This window comes from Jaculus jaculus, chromosome 5 (genome assembly GCF_020740685.1).
Source record: "Jaculus jaculus isolate mJacJac1 chromosome 5, mJacJac1.mat.Y.cur, whole genome shotgun sequence".
In the NCBI taxonomy this organism is placed as follows: Eukaryota; Metazoa; Chordata; class Mammalia; order Rodentia; family Dipodidae; genus Jaculus; species Jaculus jaculus.
The window spans coordinates 74,685,346-74,704,288 of NC_059106.1; the positions used below are offsets into that span (position 1 = coordinate 74,685,346).

At 45.5% G+C, this 18,943-nt stretch overlaps 1 protein-coding gene and 1 non-coding gene across 3 annotated transcripts in view; both read left to right on the top strand.

Moving 5' to 3' along the window:
- Smap2 (small ArfGAP2) overlaps positions 1–14,384 on the top strand; it is a 79,889-nt gene extending 65,505 nt beyond the window's left edge. For both annotated transcript variants that reach the window (XM_045151009.1, XM_045151008.1), the window contains 5 exons: positions 3,124–3,205; positions 4,872–4,978; positions 5,626–5,791; positions 5,939–6,258; positions 13,012–14,384. In XM_045151009.1, coding sequence (XP_045006944.1) covers positions 3,124–3,205; positions 4,872–4,978; positions 5,626–5,791; positions 5,939–6,258; positions 13,012–13,137 — 801 coding nt within the window. In that variant the 3' untranslated portion in view covers positions 13,138–14,384. The remainder of the gene's footprint in view (positions 1–3,123; positions 3,206–4,871; positions 4,979–5,625; positions 5,792–5,938; positions 6,259–13,011) is intronic.
- Positions 14,385–14,526: 142 nt separating this feature from the next.
- On the top strand, positions 14,527–14,629 carry LOC123461236. The gene has a single exon (XR_006637530.1). It is a non-coding gene; the product is annotated as a U6 spliceosomal RNA (small nuclear RNA).
- The last annotated feature ends 4,314 nt before the right edge of the window (positions 14,630–18,943 follow it).

Here is an 18,943-nt window from a genome sequence, read left to right on the forward strand (position 1 = left end):
GTGCCACCTTGTGCATCTGGCTTATGTGAGACCTGGAGAATTGAACCAAGGTCCTTTTGCTTTGCAGGCAGGTACCTCAACCACTAAGCCATCTCTCCAGCCCTATTTTTTAAAAAATTTTTAAATTTTTATTAACATTTTCCATGATTATAAATAAAAATATCCCATGGTAATTCCCTCCCTCCCCCCTGACACTTTCCCCTTTTAAATTCCATTCTCCATCATATTACCTCCCCATCTCAATCATTATACTTACATATATATAATATCAACCTATTAAGTACCCTCCTCCCTTCCTTTCTCTTCCCTTTATATCTCCTTTTTAACTTTACTAGCCTCTGCTACTAAGTATTTTCCTTCTCACGCAGAAGCCCAATCATGTGTAGCTTGGATCCACATATGAGAGAGAACATGTGGCGCTTGGCTTTCTGGGCCTGGGTTACCTCACTTAGTAGAATCCTTTCCAGGTCTATCCATTTTTCTGCAAATTTCATAACTTCATTTTTCTTTACCGCTGAGTAGAACTCCATTGTATAAATGTGCCACATCTTCATTATCCACTCATCAGTTGAGGGACATCTAGTCCAGCCCTATTTTTATGTTTAACTCTCCTCCATATGGTTGTGGCACTCCCTCAGGCTTTCTTTGAGAGCTTCAGTTTAACTCCCCTCCACGTGCTTGTGGTTCTACTCCAGTTTTGTTTTTTTTAAACCTAAATGAACCTTATACTCTATGCTGTTTCCACATGAGGGCATATTTCCTACTTTCCACATGTTATGACTGCTCTTGCCTTCCTAGATCCCAGTCTCCCTCAAATAAACCCCACAATTTATGACTTTTCACTTAAATAAGCCCCACCATCTGTGATTTCTCCCTAAAAAAATGTAATAATAAAAATATATTTTTTACTTATTTGTAAGGAGAGTGAGTGAGTGTGGGCATGCCAGGGCCTCTTGCAATTGCACATGAACTCCAGATGCATGCCCTACTTTGTTTCTGGCTTTACATGGGTACTGGGGAATTGAACAAAGGCTGGCAGGCTTTGCAAGCAAACACCTTTAACTGCTGAGCTATCCCCTCAACCCCAGGGTAAATTGATTTTTTTTCTTCATTTTTTTGTATTTTTCAAGGTAGAGTCTCACTCTAGCTCATATTCCTGGAATTCACTATGTATTCTCAGGCTGACTTCAAACTCAAGGCCATCCTCCTACTTCTGCTTACTGAGTGCTGGGATTAAATGTGTGCGCCACCATGGCACATCAGTTTCTTTTTGTACAAAATAAATTGTGGCTGAAGGACCTGGTACTCTATTATAGTTGCTTGGGATTTTTATTATTTTTCTTGTTTTATGAGAGAATTGGTGTACCAGGGTCTCCAGCCACTGTAACCAAACTCCATGTGCATGTGCTGACTTGTGCACATGTGTGGCCTTGCACATTCATCACCTAGCACATTCATCACTATGTGTGTCTGGCCTACATGAGACCTGGGGAACTGAACATAGGTCCTGTGTTTCGCAGGTAAGTGCCTTAACTGCTAAACCATCTCTTCAGCCTGGTGCTTGGGATTTTGAGAGATAGGGACATTCTTAAGACATTTCACTTTTTTTTTTTTTTTTTTGAGGTAGTGCCTCCGCTAACCTAGGCTGACCTGGAATTCATTATATAGTCTCAGGCTGGCCTCAAACTCACAGTGATCCTCCTACCTCTGTCTCCCAAGTGCCTGGAATTAAAGGTTCTATTTTACTATTTTACAAGATTTTTTTAAATTTGTTGACCTTTTTACACATGTATATAGTGTATTTTGATCATATTCACTTGCCGTTATCTTCCTTTGTCCTCTTTTCCTTCTGTTCATCCCCTTCTTCCCAGCTGTTCCCACATCTACTTTGATGTCGTGTGTGTGTGTGTGTGTGTGTGTGTGTGTGTTAGTTTAGTGAACGTGGGTGGGGGTTTAATTTTCCGAGCACAGGCAATTTACCAGAGGCTACATCACTGAGGAAGATTTCTCCCTATCCCCAGCAGCCATTAACTGACAGTCATTCCTCTGGCAGGGGATGGGTGGGAGTCTCATGAGTGTCTCCACCGTCCATGATGGAATGGTGGTATCTTGTGCTGGTAATGACAGCTTCTGTCAGTCAATGAATGAACAACACAACCACATCATGTCCAGAAGGCAGTGCACTTCTCCCCATCTTCTGGCTCTTAAATTCTTTCCATCTTCTCTTCCTGAGCCTTGGAGGGAGTGATATAGATGTTCCATTAATCACTGAACTGCAACAGTCACTCACTCTCAGCATTTGGACAAATTTTGAGTTTCCCCAGTAGTTGCTGCCCACGACAAAAAAGCTTCTCTTGAGCAGAAGTAAGAGCAGTGCTCTTCTGTGGACATAAATACTTAGAGGACAATTTGATAGGCAAACATATCCGTTTAGCCAAACAACCACAGTAGTTCCTTCTTTGGGCCTATGACCTCCTCAGCCAAAGCTTTTGCCTAGGTTCTTTTTTTGTTGTTGTTGTTTTGTTTTTTGAGGTAGGGTCTCACTCTGGTCCAGGCTGACCTGGAATTAACTCTGTAGTCTCAGGGTGGCCTTGAACTCGTGGTCATCCTTCTACCTCTGCCTCCCGAGTGCTGGGATTAAAGGCGTGCGCCACCACGCCCGGCTTTGCCTAGGTTTTTGATACCAGGCATGAATTCCCTCCCATGGTGCAGGCCTTAAATCTAATCAGAAAGCAGTTGATTACCTACTTGTTAAATTGATTTCAGAAAGCTCTGCCTCTCTAGATAGTGAGGTAGGATCTCACTCTAGCTCATGCTGACCTAGAATTCACTATATAGTCCTCAGGGTAGCCTTGAACTCACAGCAATCCTTCTACCTCTGCCTCCCGAGTGTTGGGATTAAAGGTGTGTGCCACCACACGTGTTTTTTTTTTTTTAAAAAAAACTTCATGTTCAGTTTATGTACTCACTCATGCTTCCTGAGTCTTGTTTCTTTGGTACCTGTCTTTGAAAATAAAATGATAACTGTATCATAATACCTGTGGTTTTACAGTGAAGGTGTAGAGGAAGGAGAAAGAGCTCAGAACAACTACTTATTCATTTTATATCATATTCCCACCTTAGCCACAGAAAAAAGAAGATTCACAGCTACCTCGGAAAAGCTCCCCCAAATCCACAGCACCTGTCATGGACTTGTTGGGCCTTGGTAAGAACTTGGCTTTTTAATACCCATACTCTTAGAAATTTGATGTGAATTCTTAGTGGTCCTGGGCATACTGGTAGGCAGGACCTCACTTTGTGTCTACTTCACTACATGAGGTTATTTTCTCATGTTCTTCTGTTACATTTTTCATCTGTGCAGTTGCTGTAAGAATGGGTTTACTGTGACATATTTTTTCAGAGTGCCAGTTCAGTGTAGTATTTAAGAGTGTGGCCTTTGGAGCAGAGTCCCACTTGTGCCATTTACTGTCCACATGATCATGAGTAGTTTATTTAACCTCTCAGTGTTTCTTTCCTCATCTGTGCGGTGTGGTAGGTCAGACTATGTTAAAGGCGTTGTTGGAAGTATTGCATGATGTAAAACCTTCAAAGTTCTTAGCGCCGGGCCTGGTACTTATTAAACCTTCAAGAAATGTTGACAGTTTCACTAAACAACACCCTTAAGCCTTTTGCTACTTCCCCTACTGCCCGCCTTCATCCCCTGGCCACCCCCACCACCAGATGCCTGTCACCTTGCCATGCTGTTTGAAAGAGAATGCCTGGGGGCTGGAGACGGCTCATCAGTTAAGGCTCTTGTTTGCCAAACCTAACGTTTGATTCCCTAGTACCCACATAAAGCCAGATGCACAAAGTGGCAGATGTATCTTGAGTTTGGCTGTCCCAGGGTGTCTAGCTACTGCAAACATTCTTTCTCTTTCTCTTTCTTTGCTTGCAAAGAAAGAAGAAAAAAAAAAAAAAAAGAAAGGAAGGGGAAAGTAGAAATGAAGAAAGCCTGTTCTCCAGTTCTTACTGCTGGCACTTTTAGGTCTGCTGTTGATTTAGGTGATTGACTACTTAGGCTCCTAACTTCGGTACCTTCCATTTCTCTCTCTCTACTTTGCCCTTCCAGTAACCAGCAAGGAACCAGACACCCCTCCAGCTATGGTGCTGGTACAGCCTTGTGCTGGGGGTCTGTTGCCCTGTGCCTGACAGCAGGCCACAAGCTACCCCACAGCACTTGTGGGAATGTGGGGTCAGGCCTTTTTTTTTTTTTTTTTTTTTTTTTTTTTGCAAAGCCCTAGCCAGGCTTTGTGGGTTGAGAGATTGGATTTCCAGGCCCGTGGTGGGGTATATGGCCTCCTCTGCCTGCTCTTTGTCCAGAATAGAAGGAAATAGCGTCATTTCAAAAACTTTTTCCTTTCTTTTAAAATTTAATTAATTTGTTTGCAAGCTAGAGAAAGAGGGGGAGAGGGAGGAGACAGACAGAGAGAGAATGGGTACACCAGGGCCTCAAGCCATTGCAAACAAACTCCAGACACATGTGCCCCCTTGTGTATCTGGCTTAGGTGGGTACTGGGGGATCAAACCTAGGTCCTTTGGCTTCACAGGCAAGCACCTTAACCACTAAGCAATCTGTCCAGCCCCCTTCTTTATTTATTTAAGAGAGAGGCAGATAGAGAATGGGCATGCCACGGCCTCTAGCCACTGCAAATGAACTCTAGATGCATGCACCACCTTGTGCATCTGGCTTTACCTGGGCACTGGGAAATAGAACCTGGGTTGTTAAGCTTTGCAGGCAAATGCATTAACTGTGAAGCCATCCCTCCAGCCCAGAAGTAGTGTCTTAATGAGCAGTGCTGCAGGCTAAAGTTAAAATCCCTCTCTCTTTGCAGATGCTCCTGTGGTCTGTTCCATTGCAAACAGTAAGACCAGCAATACCCTAGAGAAGGATTTAGATCTTTTGGCTTCTGTCTCTTCCCCTTCTTCCAGTTCCAGAAAGGTGAGTCTTCTGTGCCTCTAAGGATTAAAAAGTATTCTCGCCAGGTGTGGTGGCACTTGCCTTCAATCCCAGCACTCAGGAGGCCGAGGTAGGAGGATTGCTATGAGTGAGTTCCAGATCAGCCTGGGCTACAGTGAGATCCTACCTTGAAAAACTAAAAAAGAGTATTCTGGAAAAGTTTCTAATATAATCATGGTACTAAAGTCATGCTTCCTTGGTGGAACTGGACTTTGGTTTTCTTTTTTTTCAGGGTAGGGTCTCACTCTCTAGCTCAGGCTGACCTGGAATTCACTATGCATTCTCAGGGTAGCCTCAAACTCACAGCAGTTCACTCACCTCTGCCTCCCGATTGATGGGATTAAAGGCATACACCAATATGCCCTGCTGAGGCATTTTAATTTTTAAAATAGGGTCTCCCACTGTAGCCTAGGCTGACCCAGAACTCACTATATAGCTCAGGCTGGCCTTGGACTCAGCAATCTTCTTGCATCAGTCTCCTGAGTTTTGGGATAATAAGAATGAACCACTATGCCTGGGTGGAGCCATGAATTCCTATCAGAAATGTTAGACACAGCAGAAAGTGTAGGGTCCTCTTAGAGAACCCAATAGGACCATATTGATTCTCCCACTGCCCTTTGTGCCTTCAGGTTGTAGGTTCCATGCCAACAGCAGGGAGCGCTGGTTCTGTTCCTGAAAACCTGAACCTGTTTCCAGAACCAGGGAGCAAAACAGAAGAAACAGGCAAGAAACAGCTCTCCAAAGACTCCATCCTTTCACTGTATGGATCCCAGACGCCTCAAATGCCTGCCCAAGGTAGAGTCCATGTAGTGGCGAAGGTGTGTTAGGGAGAGGCGGGAAGCACATGTGGAGAATTATTTGTTGTGACAGGGAACAAAGACTCTGGGGCAGAGGAGTCATGTATTACTCTCTAACTGACCCATCTCTGTGTTTTGTTGGCAGCGATGTTTATGGCTCCTGCTCAGATGGCAGCGTATCCCGCAGCTTACCCCAGCTTTCCTGGGGTCACACCCCCCAACAGCATCATGGGGAGCATGATGCCGCCACCAGTAGGCATGGTGGCCCAGCCAGGAGCCTCTGGAATGGTTGCCCCCATGGCCATGCCCACAGGCTATATGGGGGGCATGCAGGCATCAATGCTTGGGGTGCCAAATGGGATGCTGACCACCCAGCAGGCTGGCTACATGGCAGGCATGGCAGCTATGCCTCAGACTATGTATGGGGTTCAGCCAGCTCAGCAGCTGCAGTGGAACCTTACTCAGGTAAGTGACCCCATTTTACTTGGGACGAGTCCTCAGTGTCTCCCCTGCTGCCATTCCCGCATCCTTTGAATCCTTTCCATGAAAGTGAGATAATGCCAAAGATATCCCTAGATACCCCTCTCCCCCAACACACTTTTTTTGTTCTCACACAAGGCCTGTCTAAAGTCAGACTTTCTGAGGTGTTCTGAGTTCCTGTAGATGCTGAGTCTCTTCACACCTTCTCAAAAACAAAGCTAGAAACCTTTCCAGACGGAGAAGGAATGCAGGTGAAACCATCATGACTGTGTCTGCCACCACCACAGCTTCAAGTGACATGGCATCAGGCTCGGGAGTAGAGCCAAGAGGTGGCAGCACAGACAGAGACCTCAGAAGGACAAAGGCCCACCCAGGTGGAGACATCCCGAGTACAAGTGGAAGGTGTGGGCGATTAGAACTCTGGCTGTTTGGGTTGTCACAAGCAAGGGACCTGATCGTAGGTCGCAGTTTGTAAAGGTATTGTACGTGGCAGAAGGGCGGGGGTGGAGAGAGGGCTCAGCTGTTAAAAGTACTTACTTGCTTACATTGTATATGGGGGAGAACACTCAGGAGGTAGAGGCAGGACATCAGGAGTTCAAGTCTTGGCTATAGAGAATATAGAGGCCAGCTTGGTCTAGAAACTCTTTTTAAAAAATGGGGTAAAAGCCAGGTATGGTGGTGCATGCCTTTAATCCCAGCACTCGTGAGGCAGAGGTAGGAGGATTGTATGAGTTCAAGGCCACCCTTAGACTACATAGTGAATTCCAGGTCAGCCTGGGCCAGAAAAAAAAAAAAAAAAAAAAAAAAAAAGGAGTAAAAATAAGAAAATAATAGAGGGCTGGAGGGATGGCTCAGTGGTTGAGGTACTTTCCTGCAAAGCCTAACCTGGGTTTGATTCCCCAGTACCCACATAAAGCCAGGTGTACAAGGTAGTACACGCATTGGGAGTTTATTTGCAGAGGCTAGAGGCCCCGGTGTGCCCATTCCCCCCCCCCCCCCCGCAACCTCTCTCTCTCTCTCTCATTTTTGTTTTTTGGTTTTTCAAGGTAGAGTCTCACTCTAGCCCAGCCTGACCTGGAATTCACTGTGTAGTCTCAGGGTGGCCTTGAATGCACGGTGATCCTTCTACCTCTGCCTCCTTAGTGCTGAGATTAAAGGTGTGTGTCACCATGCCCGGCTCTCTCACTGTCTTTTAAATAAATAAATAGGGCTGGAGGGATGGCTTAGCCTGCAAAGCCAAAGGACCCAGGTTCGAGTCCCTAGGACCCACGTTAGCCAGATGCACAAGGGAGTGCACACATCTGGAGTTCATTTGCAGTGGCTGGAGGCCCTGGCACACCCATTCTCTCTCTCTCTTTCTCTGTCAAATAAATAAATAAATAAAATATTAAAAAAGAAAATAGTAATGGAGTAAACAAGCAAGGAAGTGAAGGAAAACACCCCAGTAGGGGGTCCCCCACACTCTGCCTGGATATGGCAACACCCCAAATCACTCACAAGAAGCGGTCTTGATGCAAACTGCAAGAGGATTTTATTCCAAGCGCGCTGGGGCCCACAGTCGTACACCGCACAGGGGTAGAGGACTGCAGAGCCCCGAATGCAGGAACAGGACAGTTTTTATAGGGTTTCTAACAAAGCCTGTGCATTAGACCAATCATTTTTTAATATCAGGAGCCCGCAAGGTGTTAGCCAGTCAGTTTGTGCCACCCCATAGTTTCTAAGCCAATTAGTTTATGACCTTGGTGGTCAGCATTTGCGCAGGTCCTTGGGTGGGAGTAGCAGAGTGTGGTACCAGTCTCCTACGATCTTGGAGGTCAGCCTTTGTGCAATTCCTTAGGTGGGGGTAGCAGAGTATGGTATCAGCCTCCTATGACCTTGGTGGTCTGAGGCAGGCTGTTACAGCTTATGGTGCGAGCTACTAAGGCTTACAGTGTGGGCTATTAAGGCTTATAGTGTAAGGCTTATAGTGCAGGCTATTTACAGAAACCAAGTAAGTGGTTCACTTCATTACTCATTTCCCATCCTTGAGGGCTATCTCATGCCCTTTTACCTAGTTTTATATTAGGAGCGGGCTCTGATATAATGAGAAGAGGGATTCTTTACTTGCTTCCAACAGAGAGTAAAGCCTGGAGTTTGAGGTATGCAGGGGCCCGCTTAAGCTCCCCTTGGAGCGTGATAGTATTTCTGAGCTTCTGAATTCTTGGGCCTTTCAGAAGGAAAGTGTAGCATGTATATATTTGGAGATAACCAAAGAATAAAAATAAAATCATGAGACAATTAATATGCAAAAAAGCTTTCTAGAAATAAAATATTTGGATTAATAAAGAGTCCAGTCTAATTCTGGGCAACCTGACCCAGAACACTCCACTCTAAAACATCCAAGTAAGACTTTAAGACTTTAACCCAAGTAAGAGAAAAATCCTCTGAGCCTAGCCTTCTCTACACATGCATCCAAAAAAAAAAAATCCAGGTTGACCCTAGACTTTCTAATAGCAACATACAAAAAGCAGTAAGAGGGCTGGAGAGATGGCTTAGCAGTTAAGGCACTTGCCTGCCAAGCCTAAGAACTCATATTTGACTCTCCAGGTCCCATGTAAGCCAGACACAAGGTGACACAAGTGCACATGTCACAGATGCACATTAGGTGGTGCATGTGTCTGGAGTTCTATTACAGTGGCTGGAAGCCCTCACGTGCTAATTCTCTCTCTCTCTCTCTCTCTCTCTGTATCTGTCTGTATCTTTTTCACACTAAAAACAAACAAACAAAAAGACAGTACAAATCCCATCTTCAAGATACTCAAGCACATGTAAAACAAGTATTTGATAGTCAGCCAAGCTGTCCTTCAGCTTTTGACATCAAAGGTTGTAAAAAAAAAAATGTTAGCTGGGCATGGTGGCGCATGACTTTAATCCCAGCATTTGGGAGACAGAGGTAGGAGGGTCACCATAAATTCATGGCCACTCTGAGACTATATAGTGAATTCCAGGTCACCCTGAGCTATAGTGAAATCCTACCTTGAAAAAAAAAAGAAAGAAAGAAAAAAGAAACAAGTTAAGCCAGGCTTTGTGGTACATGCCTTTAATCCCAGCACTTGGGAGGCAGAAGTAGGTGGATCACTGTGAGTTCAAGGCCATCCTGAGAATACAAAGTGAATTCCAGGTTAGCCTAGAGTGAGACCCCACCTCTAAAAACAAAACAAAATAAAACAACAAAAAAAAAAAAAGAAAAGAAAAAAGAACATATTAGGGAGATATGGCTTAGTGGTTAAGTCACTTGCCTGTGAAGCCTAAGGACCTAGGTTTGATTCCCTAGAACCCATGTAAACCAGATGAACTTGTTGGCATATGTGTCTGGAGCTCATTTGCAGTGGCTGGAGGCCCTGGCATGCTTGCTTACTCTTTCTCTCTCTCTCTCTCATAAATAAATATTAAAATAAGTCCCTTTAAAAAAAAAAAGAAAGAAAAGATTAAAAGCTAGACGTGGGCCAGACGTGGTGGTACAAGCCTTAATCAGCACTCTTGAGTCTGAGATAGGCTATGACTTTGAGGCCAGTCTGGGTTAGAGGGAGACCCTGCTTTAAAAAACCATAATGAGGCTGGAGGGATGGCTTAGTGGTTAAGGCACTTGCCTGCAAAGCCAAGGACCCAGGTTCGAGTCCCCAGGACCCACATAAGCCAGATATACAAGGGGGCACATGTGTCTGGAGTTCATTTGCAGTGGCTGGAGGCTCTGGCATGCCAATTCTTTTTTTCTCTCTCTCTCTCTCTCTCTACCTGCCTATTTCTTTCTCAAATAAGTTAAAAAAATATTTAGGGCTGGAGAGATGGCTTAGTGGTTAAGCGCTTGCCTGTGAAGCCTAAGGACCCCGGTTCGAGGCTCGGTTCCCCAGGTCCCACGTTAGCCAGATGCACAAGGGGGCGCACGCGTCTGGAGTTCGTTTGCAGTGGCTGGAGGCCCTGGCGCGCCCATTCTCTCTCTCCCTCTATCTGTCTTTCTCTCTGTGTCTGTTGCTCTCAAATAAATAAATAAATAAATAATTAAAAAAATATTTAAAAAACCATGATGGCTCAGTGGTTAAAGGTACTTGCTTCCTTGCAAAGCCTGTTGACCCAAATTTGAGTCTCCAGTGCCCTTGTAAAGTTAGATGCATAAAGTGGCACATGTATCTGGAGTTCTATTTGCAGTGCAAGAGGCCCTGGAGTGCCCATTCTCTCTGTGTCTCTCTGCTTGCAAATAAATAAATACAAAGCTTTTTTAGGACTAGAGAGCTGGCTTAGCAGTTAAGGTGCTTGCCTGGAAAGCCTAAGGGCCCAGGTTTGATTATGCAGTACCCATATAAAGCCAGATGCACATGGTGGTGCATGTATCTGGAGTTCATTTGCAGTTACTAGGATCACTGGCACATTCATCCTCTCTCTATCTAATTAAAAATAAAATAGTTTTAAATAACCAAACAACAAAACAAGTTTTAAGGAAAAAAAAAAGACTTAAAAAAAATCTGGGTATGATGATGCTCACCCACAATCCCAGCATCCAGCATGCTGAGGCAAGAGAATTGCTGTGAGTTGAAGGTCAGCCTGAGCTACATAGCAAGACCCTGTTGCAAAACTAAAACCTGCAAAGAATGGGAACCAGGTGTGGTGGCGCATGCCTTTAATCCCAGCATTCAGGAGGCAGAGGTAGGAGGATTGCTGTGGGTTCAAGGCCACCTTGAGATTACATGGCGAATTCCAGGTCAGCCTGGGATAGAATGAGACCCTATCTCAAAAAAAAAAAAAAAAAAAGTTAAATATGCAAGAACTCAGGAAATACCTTGCTTATCAGCCTTTCTTGAGGAATCTGCTGGGTCAGCTCCTAGCTGTGGACATTTGTGACAGAAGGACTGCTGATGAGCACTGAGTGCTGAGTCACGAATGTAAAAACTAAAACGGGCAGTGCCAGGGTGGAAGAGCGTGTGTTACACTTGGACAAGCAGAATCGCACAGTGGAAAACACAAATAGCATCATTGTTGGTGATGTGACCAAACATCACACTGCCAATAACGGGACACACTGATCTCATGTACTTCCTGACACCAAGGACACACTGTCATCCACTTAATTTTCTTGCCAAAAGTAAGTAACCTGAGTCTAGTCATAAGAAAAATGTTAAATTCAAATTGAGGGATATGCTACAGAATAATTGGCTGAATTCTTTTAAGTTAAATGTCAGTATGGGGGTGGGGGGAGAAAAGAGTGATAGGAGAGCTGTTCTAATTAAAGGAGACCAAAGGCCCTGCATGTAGGGTTTCTTAGAATATTGTGGTGGTTATATTTTAAAAAATATTTTTATTTATTTATTTGTTTATGAGAGAGAGAGAGAGAGAGAGAGAGAGAGAGAGAGAGAGAGGGAGAGATTAGGCGTGCCAGGGCCTCCAGCCACTGCAAACAAACTCTAGACACATGCACCACTTTGTGTATCTGGCTTATGTGGATTCTGGGGAATTCAACCTGAGTCCCTGTGCTTCACAGGCAAGTGCCGTCTTTCCAGCCCACATTTCTTGAGTATGTTTTATAGTGGTTCTAGGAAAGCCTTCATTCTCATGAGGTGCCTCTGGCTTGAGAGAGCCAGTCTTTTTAAATTAATTTTCAAAATTTACTTGAAAGAGAGGGGAAGAAGGGCTGGGGAAATGGCTTAGCAACTAAGGCATTTGCCTGCAAAGCCTAAGGACCCTGGTTCGATTCCCGAGGACCCACGTAAGCCAGATGCATGGGTGGGGGGCACATGCATCTGAAGTTTGTTTGCAGTGGCTGGAGGCCCTAGAGTGCCCATTCTCTCTTTCTCTCTGCCTCTTCCTCTCTTTTTCAAATAAATAAATAAGGTACTTAAAAAAGAGAGAGAGAGAGAGGGGAAGAGAATGGGTGCACCAGGGTCTCCAGCCACTGCAAACAGGTTCCAGATGCATGGGTTGCTTTATGTATCTGGCTTTGTGCAGGTACTGGAGAAACGAACCTGACTTGACAGGCTTTGCAAGCAAGTGCCTTTAGCCACTAAGCCATCTCTCCAGCCTCAGTCTTTCTAATTATAAAGAAGCTCCTGTTAGCTGGGCATGATGGTGCACACCTGTGTAATCTCACCACTTGCAGAGGCAAGAAGATTGCCACAAGTTCAAGGTCTGCCTAGTCAACATAGTGACTTTCAGGACTTCATAATGAGATCAGGTTTAGAAACAAACATAAAACCAAAAGAAAAACAGAAAAAAGAAAACAAAGCCCCTACTGAAGCCTCTTTCCACTCTCACCTAATTGCTCTGCTTGTCATGGACTGAAGACACTTAGATGTCTCCCCTTCTTCCTTTATTCACTTGGAACTGCCCAGTTTCGTTTTCCCTCCATAAACGAGCCGGGAGAAGCAGTGCTCTCTGCCAGGGTTGAAGTGGAAGCACTGCACTGAGGGCTTGTCTTTGCTCCCTGTGGGTTGGCTGTGGCCAGTTAACAATAGGCCCCTTCTGTTAGGATGAGGGCCTGGAAAGGAAGAAGTGAAGAACCTCATGTGCTAATCAGACCCAGGATTCCTTCGTTCCCTCCCTGACATTAGTCTCTGGTAACATCGCCCTCCAGAGTCCCTCATGTATGCAGTGTCCTGTCCCTGAAGTCTTGTCCTCTCCTTCCCATAGACAGAAGGACCCTTGCCCTGTCATTACCACAGCTTGGCTGAGTGCCTGCAGCCTGGTCTGAAAGTCTCCTCTCTCCTTCAGATGACTCAGCAGATGGCTGGGATGAACTTCTATGGAGCCAACGGCATGATGAACTATGGACAGTCAATGGGCAGCGGAAACGGCCAGGCAGCCAATCAGACTCTCAGTCCTCAGATGTGGAAATAAAAGCAAAGCACCTGTGTGGCTGCCATTCTTCTCAGCCCTTTCCCTCCCCCATTTTCTTCTTCCTGCAGCCCTCTTCCATCCCCCTTTCCTACCTCTCTGTTTGGTTTAGAAATGCTCAATAAGTCATTTGGGTTTGGCATCCTGCCCAACCTGGCCACTTCCCGAACACACAGCCCTCTCTGTTGCTTTCTGTTGTTCACGTCCCCTGGCTGTCCCATTTCCTCCTCAGCCACAGCTCCTGTCCTCTCCTGGCACCAGCACCTTAGAAGCTATGGGCAGATGAGGGCATTTGAACTACGGGGAAATGTGCACACCTTCCCTCGTGGAGCCTTGGGAAGTTCTGTATGTGACATGTATTTGACAAAGAGGGGAGGGTATGGAGGACCTTCATGTGTTAATCAGCTGTGTCTAAAGTGTTTAAAGTTTTGGTTGAAGAGGGAGGCTCCATGTTTCCAACTTCCTGGGAGTGGAGGAAGTACTGCACTCCAATACTCTTGGGGCCTTTGATCTGGTTGAGCCTGGGAGAACGAAGCAAGCCCCTTCCTGTGAGGATGAGCAAAAATATTTCTTCCCTTCACCCTGAGTGCTTTGTGGATCTGGGGCTTCGGGACTTGCTGCTTCAGCCAGCCTTTTTCAGCACCAAAGACTTCATGGAGGTCCCACACACAAACACATATCCCTTGCCCACCCTCGACCTGCCTCCAGCAGGATCCAGCCCAGGACTGGAGGACCAACCCCTGTGCAGGAATTCAGAGTTTAACATGTGCACTGTTTGTGTGTGCGTGCGTGTGCGTGCATGTGTGCGTGTGTGTGCGTGTGTGTGTGTGTGTGTATCCTACCTCCCATCTTCTCCCCATCTGCTCTGGGCATTTTCCTTTGTGTTTATAGTTTCAGGGTTCCAGCAGAGAAGTGTTAATTTATCAACAGCCTGAAACTGTTGTCAGGTTATCTTATAGTTTTAAAAACCTGCCATATCATTGATAGCTGCCTCTCCTTTCCCTCCTCCCACCTGCCAATCACTGTCTGACGTCTGCGCGTCAGAGCGCGCTGTTTGCTCACCTTTTCCAGGCATCTGAGGCAGAGAGCCTGGATAGCTTTTCTCTCGGCCATTGTTCACCCCACTTGAAAATTCAAACAAGAAAACTTGGCTTAAACGATTTCATGTGTGGGAACTGCAATGCCTGGTTGCCTTTTTCCTGTGTATGTATGTGTAAATTCCTTAATAAATATTGCAGGGAAGGACTGTTTTTGTGGCTGTTGCTGTGTGTCACTCTTGGAGGAGGGTGAGGCACACAGGGTTTCTGCTTTCCAAGAGCAGTTCCTGACTTCATGTATTGTGAAGACTTCTGTTCAGGGGCTGGGGAGATGGCTCAGCCAGTAAAAGCACATATATTAAAATTTGGCAGCACATATATTAAAATTGGAACGATACAGAGATTAGCATGGCTCCTGAGCTTCTGACATGCAAACTTGTGAAGCATTCCATATATATATATTGTTTGGTTGGTTGGTTGGTTTTTTCAAGGTAGGATCTCACTCTAGCCCAAGCCGGCCTAGAATTCACTATGTAGTCTCAGGCTGGCCTTGAACTCATGGTGATCCTCCTACCTCCGCTTCCCAAGTGTTGGGATTAAAGGCATGCACCGCCACACCTGGCTCCATGTTCCATGGCTCAGGGGACATTGTGGAAGAGGGGCGGAAAGACTAAGAGACACAGAATGGATAGGAATACCTTGAGGCATGCACCCCGCAAGCCCATAGGGACTGACTGAGGCCTTCATGACCCCACAGTACATACCATTACCCCACTGAGGAGGGCAACAGGTAACAGGAGCTGGGGCAAGAGGATAAAAGAATATAACCTGTTATATATAAAAGAAAAGAAGAAAATAAAAGAAGTACCAGGTATGATGGCACACAGCTGTAATCCCAGAGCTGGGGAGGCAAAGACTGGAGGATCTCTGTGGCTGGCTAACTAGCCCATCTAGCCTAATTGATGAGCTTCATGCCAATGAGAGACCCTGTCTCACAAAAGGTGAACGGTGTTCCTGAGAACCAGCACTTGAAGTTGTTCTCTGTCCCTTACACACACACGTGCACATATGTGTGTGTGTGTGTGCATGCACACACACACACTTTTTTTTTTTAATCCATGGTTTTCTTCTTTTTTTTTAAAGGTTGGGTCTCCCTGTTGCCCAGGCTGACCTGAATTCACTATGTAGTCTCAGGCTGGCCTCAAACTCATGGCGATCCTTCTACCTCTGCCTCCCGAGTGCTGGGATTAAAGGTGTACACCACCACGCCTGGCTAAATCCATGCTTTTTGAGAGAGAGAGTATAGGAGTGCAAGGGCCACTTGTCCTGCAAACAGACTCAAGACGTAGGTACTGGGGACTTGAACCTGGATCAACATGCTTTATAGGCAAGAGCCTTTAACTACTGAGCCATCTTCATAGCTCTTAAAACATTCTTTTTGTTCTTGGCATACCAAGGGCCAGGCCCAAGCAGCAGCCAATGGAAAGGAGGCCTCTCTCCAACAGTGGCCAGAGTTGAGAGCTGAGAGGACTAGCTGTGCATCTGTACAGGTCATGGAACGTCAGGAGCATAAGTGTGCTTTTTCCACAGTTGGAAAAGCCAAGATCGAGAGAAAGAAGAGAAAGCAAGCTGTTGCCAAGCATCTCCCCGCCTTCGGCAGTGGAATAGGTGAGAGGCAGAGTAGGTTCCAAGAGTCTGGACTTGAGACCTTCCATTGTTTTTCCCCTATACCTGGACAGTTAGGGAGTTTAAGCCCCTCTCTTGGGTTACCTGGTAGAGGTAACCCAGCTCTGTCTAAGCGGTGAGAACAGAGGAACTGGACTTGTCAGCCAGTGTTGGGGGTTAGAGACAGACCACTCAGCCTGTATGTGTAGGGGTATGTGTGTTGGGGGGGCATGAAATACAAAGGGCAAATGGTCTAGGCTCATTTCCTCCTCTATTGCACTTTATGCTCTCAACAGATGAGATTGTGGACCCCCTCCCACCCCATCTTCCTCCTTTCCCATGCACCTTTTTGGTGTTTACAGATGTTAAGTGGGAAGATAACACACAGAGGACCCCTGGATCAGGCCGCTGGGGCCCATGTCCCTTCTAACTTGGTATCCTGGCAAGCTACTAAACCTGGGGGATTTCAGCCTAAAATGAAGCTAGTTGTAATCCTTAAGACAAAATGAAGCAATTCCTGTGGTGGATTTAACTCAGCCCCGGGCATGTAAGTATACACTATGTGGCAGGCTGAGGGCAAGCATTCATTCATTCAACAAATATCTAACTGTTAACAATGTAATCTAAATGTTAACAATGTGATAAAGGTAATGCAATAAAGAAAAATGCTCTGGGCTGGAGAGATGGCTTAGCAGTTAAGGCACTTGCCTGCAAAGCCAAAGGATCCAGGTTCGATTTTCCAGGACTCATGTAAGCCAGATGCACAAGGTATTGCATGTGTCTGGAGTTTGTTTGCAATGGCTGGAGGTCCTGGTGCATCCATTCTCTCTCTCTTTCTCATCTGCCTCTTTCTAGCTCTCAAATAGTAAATAAATAAAATAACCTATTTTCCTTTATTTATGGGGGGGGGGGGGAATGGGCATGCCAGGGCCTCCAGCTGCTGTAAACAAACTCTAGACACATGTGCCATATTGTGCATCTGGCTTATGTTGGCCGTGGGGAATTGAATCTGGGTCCTCCGGCTTTGTAGGCAAGTGCCTTAACCACTAAGCCATCACTCCAGCCCCCAAATAACCTATTTTTAAAATAAAAAAATGCTCCAATGATGTGGGATGGTGTGGCAGGGGAGACAATAATTGCAGAAATTACTAAGAGAGTGGCCATGAGGGATTTGAATGGAGTAGTCAGGAGGATGTTGCATTGCAATTGAAACCTGAATAAACCACTCCTAGGTGGGAACCTGGCAAAAGAGTAGAACAAATGTCATTGTGTGTGTTAGCAATTAGGTGGCTGCAATTCGACCTCGATATCCATGACCTCACAGTGCCTGGCACTACTTACACAAGACCCTTATGATAAGAGGAAAAGATGATGACATCAAAATAAAAGAGAGACTAATTGAGAAGGGGAGGGGATATAATGAAAAGTGGATTTGTGAAGGGGAAAGTGGGGGAGGGAAAGGAATTATTATGGCTTATTGTATATAATTATAGAAGTTGTCAAACAAAGTTTTAAAAAGAAGAGGGCTGGAGAGATGGGTTAGTGGTTAAGGTGCTTGCCTATAAAGCCAAAGGACCCAGATTCAATTCCCCAGGACTCACATAAGCCAGATGCATGAAGTGTTGCATGCGTCTGGAGTTCATTTGCAGCAGGTAGAGGCCCTGGCGTGCCCATTCTCATCCTTTCTGTCTTTCTTTCTCTGCCTCCTCTCTCTCAAATAGATAGATAAATAAATAATAAATAAATAAATAAAATTATGTGGCTGGCCGGTTATGGTGGGGCACACCTTTAATCCCAGCACTCTGGAGGGTGAGGTAGGAGGATCACTGTGAGTTTGAGGCCAGTCTGGAACTACAGAGAGTTCTAGGTTAGCTTGGGCTATAGTGAGACCCTACCTCAAACAAACAAACAAAAGAAATTATGTGGCTGGAAGCAAGCGTTTAGAAGTTGTATGGCTGGAGAGTTGGCTTAGCAGTTAAGACACTTGCCTACAAAGCCAAAAGACCCAGGTTCGATTCCCTACTACCCACGTTAAAAGCCAGATGCACAAGGTGGCTTATGTGTCTGGAGTTCGTTTGCAGTGGCCTAGGGGCCCTGGCGCACCCATTTTTTTCTACCTGCCTCTTTCTCTTTCAAATCAATAAATGAATAAATAAATAAATAGAAGTCTCACATTGCTGGGATGAACATCCAAACCAGGCACAGCTTTGGGGAGGAAGGGGTTTATTTCAAGCTTACAGATCTGGGGGAAGTTCCATCAATGGCAGAAGAAGCTGCTTCCATACATCCAAGCAGATAGAAAGCATCACCCCATCACCAGCCAGCACACACCAAAAGCAGCAAACACAAATGGGCTGTAAGCAGGACCCCCAGAGCTCAAACCATTCTGCATACCTTTGAGCTGGAAACCAGGTCTGCCCCAAACAGACCACAAGACTGGACCCCAGTGACACCTCCTCCAGCCAGGCAGCTGGAGGCACACTGTAATAGAACACCCGAGACCTACTGGGTGTGGTGGCACACTTCTTTAATCCCAGGACTCAGGAGGCAGAGGTAGGAGGATCACTGTGAGTTTGAGGCCAGCCTGAGAATATAAAATTGAGTTTTGTCAGCCTGGGCTAGAGTAAGACCCTACCTCGCAAAAACAGCAACAACAAAACCTTGAGGTTATGGGAGACATACATTCAAAGTACTACAGAAGTCATCAGAATATGGTGACTTTGTCTTGGAGATAGCATAAAAAGAAAAGGACTGAGGGCTGGAGAAATGGCTAAGCAGTTATGGCTCTTGCCTGCAAAGCCTAATGACCCAGTTGAGCTTCCCCAGTATGCACATAAAGCCAGATGCACAAAGTGGCACATTCATCTGGAGTTTGCTTGCAGTGGCTGGAGGTCCTGGCATGTATTCTCTCCTCTCTTCAAAAAAAAAATTTTTTTTTTCGAGGTAGAGTTTCACTCTAGCCCAGGTTGACCTGGAATTCATTATGTTGTTTCTGGGTGGCCTTGAACTCATGGTGATCCTCCTACTTCTGCCTCCCATGTGCTGGGATTAAAGGCATACGCCACCACACCCACCTTTTTTTTTTTTTAAATATTTTGTTTATTTTT